Below are 4,351 nucleotides of genomic sequence, written 5' to 3'. Positions count from 1 at the left end.
TCTACTCTTCCATCTCCGGCTTAATAGATGGATAATCACATGGGGATTAACACTAACGATACATGTAATCCCTGAAAATATTATGCTTCACATGGCCACCATAATGCATTTGAAGGAACAAATGTGACCCACAAAAAATAAACGCACAAAATAATTGAATATGCTTTATTATAATGTGAATATGGAAGGAAAAAAAGTCAACGTTATCATCTATGAACTATCTACTATCGTATATATAATCCCCCAATCCTTTCTTGAATATGCTTTTATAATATGAATATCTTTCAGGTAAACAGAAAAGGAAGTGAGATCATGCAATTAAATTAATATTTTTCTTTACGAAATGATGGAACTGTTGCTCATATGCACCTAATTTGTATAGTAATTTTAAACATATTAATCCTTTTCAATAGTCATTTTCAACAATATAAAGGTAGTAACGAAAGATAACATGTATAAAAAAAAATGCAAAAAAGTAATAAGAACAATTGATCCCGACTAAGAGCAAAATAATATTTATATCACAAAACTCCAAAATGCTTGAGATTAATGAAATTTAATAGATTAATACATCCATTATATTCTGGAGGAGCAGAGATCTTGCAAGGCCAGGCACGACGTCAAGAAGGCAAAAAATCTTGCAACCAGACTCAAGCAAGTCTAATTAATGGTGTTTTAAAATTAAAATTATTACTGTATAAGTTTAATCTCCTGGGTTAATCCTCTTCTTTTGTTCAAGTTCGTAAGCAGCTATTTGGTTGTTGTAGACCCGAAGCCCTTCCTCCAGCATTAACACATAAAGCTTCAGCTGAATGATCTTTAAAATTAAGATTCACGTCTTGTAGCGTTATCTCATTACAAGGATTTGTTTTGCTGCAATCGAATTTTACTGCAACTTCTGTGGCCGATGTCCCATGTATGTCGTGATACTTTATATCGCTCACCTTAATACCAGAGCCCTGAAAATGTTTCACAAGAAATGAAATGAAATTGTAAGTACTTTATAAAGGATTTATGTTATATATACTGATGGGATTAACATTTTGATTTTAACATGTAATAACACATTAGTTACTATTTTTATAAGATTATGAATTAGTGATTATCAAGAAATTTATTTGTAGTTACCTAATAAGCTAAGTGACCTAATTGTATAAATATTTTTTACGGCATCAGAGTATAAAACTTTAACTCTTTTATATAACATCGATAAATGACGATGTAAAATACTATGCATTGAGGCTGTAAGAAAATTTACATACAATTAGGTCACTTATAAGGTAATTCCAAATAAATATTTACGATAGACATTAATTAATAACATGATTAAAATAATATCTAACCTGCTATTACGGATTAAACTACAATGATAATACAAAATAGTTCTGCTTTTTTATTTTTAACTAAGTTACCTGATTAGGACAATTTCCACGATCTGGGCAGTAATTTTGATCTATGATGATGGGATTATCGACATTATTCATCACTGCGTGTTGAAAAAGAACATTCCTTACGAAGCCATTGCTAGGCCTAGCCCATGTTTTGACCCTCACTCCATTCTGGGTTCCAGTAAATGTTGCCGTTGTAACTGTCACGTTTTGAACTCCTGGCTCTTGCATATCCCAACCTAAGCTCCCAATGCTGCACCAAACATATTTATATTTGATAATTATATCCCAACCTAGTCAATTATTAAAAATAGTTTTTTTTTAGACCTTATTCCATGGCCAGGGCCACAGGCGATGTTTTCGATCCACAAGTTGGAGTTGCCAGGACCAATTGAAATACAATCATCGCCAGTTCCAATATGAGAATTCAAGATGGTAACATCAGTCGATGACTGTAAATGAATTCCATCAGTGTTGGGGCTATTTCCGGGAGCTGAAATCTTCACTCCTTGTAACTTGGCGTTATGGCACCCATCGAACAAAATGTGGAACATTTGGCTGTCTTGTGAAGTTAATCCACTTATTGTAACGTTGTTTGAGTTGTAGAAAGCTAAAGTCTGCACAAAATATTTTTGTATAGTACGAAGATACGTTAATCAAGAAAAAGAAGTGTAAAAAGGATATCTATGATTGATTTTACAGAATCAGTATTATCCCTTGCATTTTTATAGTAGGAGTTACTGCGAAAAAAAAAAGATTTTGTGATCTAGAAAAAGATTTAATCGAGAATAGTTTAGACTCTAACTTAAACCACACAAAAATAATTTTAAGTGCTAAACACATTTTCTATTCTAACAAAGATTCATCCCAGCACCTTCCATTATAACAAAGATTCCGGTACAGGTTTACTACTGGATAAGGGAAGAGCGGGAAGAGAAAACGCAATACATTTCCCGTAAAATGCATGTTTTGTTTAATTACTTATAGACGAATTCAGAATCTAGAGTTAAAAGCTTGTTTCATACAAATATTTTTTTGTGTGTGTATATTTTGCTGTACTTGGAAAGGAGAAGTAGACATACCGTAGCTCCTTTAGGACAACCTTTGCCGGAGTTTTTGCATGCCCAAAGACGGGCACCTTGTCCATTTAGGGTTCCACCAACGATCGAAACTCCATTGACTCGTTCGAATTTAATCCAGCTTCCAGATTTCCCAATAACATTATAGTCAGATGGAGCTATAAGTGTGCCATCAATACGTATAGTAATGGCATTACTCTTGCATGTTTGACCATAGAAATATGCATTACCAAGCAAGTAACTTCCCTTTGGCACGAAAATGGTGGCAGGGCTAGTAGAACTACATGCTGCAGTCCATGCACTAAGAAAAGCCTTGGACGAATCGGATTTTCCATCAGATTTTGCTCCATAGTTTAGGACATTATACATCGAATCTGCTGCTATTGACAAGTTGAAGAAGAAGAGGATGAGAATTATGACGCTCATTTTTCCCATCATGTTGAAATTGAGACAAATAGTGAGAGGCTTGAGTTTGGTATGTGGTGAGGAAATGTAGAGTTTGGAAATGATATTTATAGGGGGTAAAAGAAGAGTTAATTAAGCCGAAACTGCGTCAATATTACTGTTTTTCCATTTGGACGTTTTTTTTTCTTTAACAACTAGCAAACAAAAGCTATTAACTTTGGTAGCGTATCTTTTTCCTACTTTCTTCTAATCTTTCCCTTTTTCATCATCCTGGGGTTGAATGTCAATGGTAGTAAGGTACTTTTTTTGTTACAAAATCTTTGCCTTTTTTTCTTTCTTTTTTTTTTTTTTGGAAAAAATTTATCTTTATTTAGTTATTGGAGAACGAGGAACGTTTAGACGTAGCATTAGAATGCAACATTATATGCAATCACATGGGAAAGATTTTGTCTAGCTGACTCCATATTTTAAGGGGAAATGCGACAGAAAAAGGTTCTCAAATACATGGCCATTAATTTTGGGATCCGTATCCTAATTACCCTTTATAAATTAAAGCATTTAAAGATCATCTAGAAAAAATAAAAGAAGCTATCGAAAATTAAATTACCGAGAGACTGAAAATAAATCGAAAACTACTTCGTGCACGACGTAAGCCTTTAAGAGATTAGAGATCAAATCGAATTAAACACAGAAAATTATTTATTGTGCCGCTCCAGCTAAAGGGGCAAAGCTTGGCTTGACTGATTCGAATTCATATGGCCTATTAAAGGGGAAATTGCTCCTTACCAGGATTGGCTTTTTTTATTTTTAGGATTCGAACCCCAGATATATTTTTTTTTCTTTCTTGAAATATTTGGTTAGATGTTAAGGGATTCTATCCGTTCCACCACGACATTGATTGATAGTTACATGTATTTTCACTTTTAACTGCTAATATTACTTCTTGTGGATAACATCCACTGGACCCAATGTTACGAAAGGAAAAGAGAATTAAAAAGATTACATAAGTAAAAATAATATTAATAAGTTTGGTTTTCTTGAGGTTTTGAGAGTGTCCAAATATTTCCATTTGTATTTGGTCAACAGCCAATCAGATGACAACACTTGATATGTCCAAGCAGACATGCTCCTTGTCGAACCTTTTTATGATGCACTTGCTTGAGGCTTTCTTGATTTATAAGTTGTGAGTTTCTGTTATTTGTTCAAGTTCTTTTGCAAGTGGATGGAATTTTTCAATTCGAAAAGATTGTTTCCCTCATCTTTTAATTTACATTTAGAGCTTGACAATCAATTTACCCTAGGGAAGCCAATATCATAATATACTAACAACTTGTTCCTATAATATTCTAGCCTACATAAGAACCTATAAACAACTTTTATATAAAACCTATATTATTTGAAGTACTTAGAAGTACGTAACACGTTATTTCCATGAGAATAAATCCAAGACCCAAACTCAACTTTTTATATAGGAACTAG

General features: G+C 33.3%; 1 protein-coding gene across 1 annotated transcript; it reads right to left on the bottom strand.

Moving 5' to 3' along the window:
* Nucleotides 1-501: 501 nt before the first annotated feature.
* Nucleotides 502-2,962, bottom strand: LOC107781693 (polygalacturonase-like). Its single transcript, XM_016602429.2, has 4 exons — nt 2,471-2,962; nt 1,716-2,005; nt 1,413-1,641; nt 502-959 (listed from the first exon to the last, which is right to left on the bottom strand). Exons 1-4 carry the CDS (start codon nt 2,903-2,905, stop codon nt 735-737), a joined length of 1,179 nt encoding a protein of 392 aa, XP_016457915.1. The 5' UTR covers nt 2,906-2,962; the 3' UTR covers nt 502-734.
* Nucleotides 2,963-4,351: the final 1,389 nt, after the last annotated feature.

The sequence above is a fragment of the Nicotiana tabacum genome, chromosome 8, assembly GCF_000715075.1.
Source record: "Nicotiana tabacum cultivar K326 chromosome 8, ASM71507v2, whole genome shotgun sequence".
Taxonomy (NCBI): domain Eukaryota; kingdom Viridiplantae; phylum Streptophyta; class Magnoliopsida; order Solanales; family Solanaceae; genus Nicotiana; species Nicotiana tabacum.
This window is presented reverse-complemented; position numbering and strand designations above follow the sequence as displayed.

Excerpts from the sequence above, each read along its gene's own strand:
- LOC107781693 (XM_016602429.2), bottom strand. The coding sequence starts at position 2,905 with ATGATGGGAAAAATGAGCGTCATAATTCTCATCCTCTTCTTCTTCAAC. Across the intron at positions 1,642-1,715 it reads GGCCCTGGCCATGGAATAAG|CATTGGGAGCTTAGGTTGGG; the intron begins GTCTAAAAAAAA and ends TGTTTGGTGCAG. Across the intron at positions 960-1,412 it reads GTGGAAATTGTCCTAATCAG|GGCTCTGGTATTAAGGTGAG; the intron begins GTAACTTAGTTA and ends AAACATTTTCAG.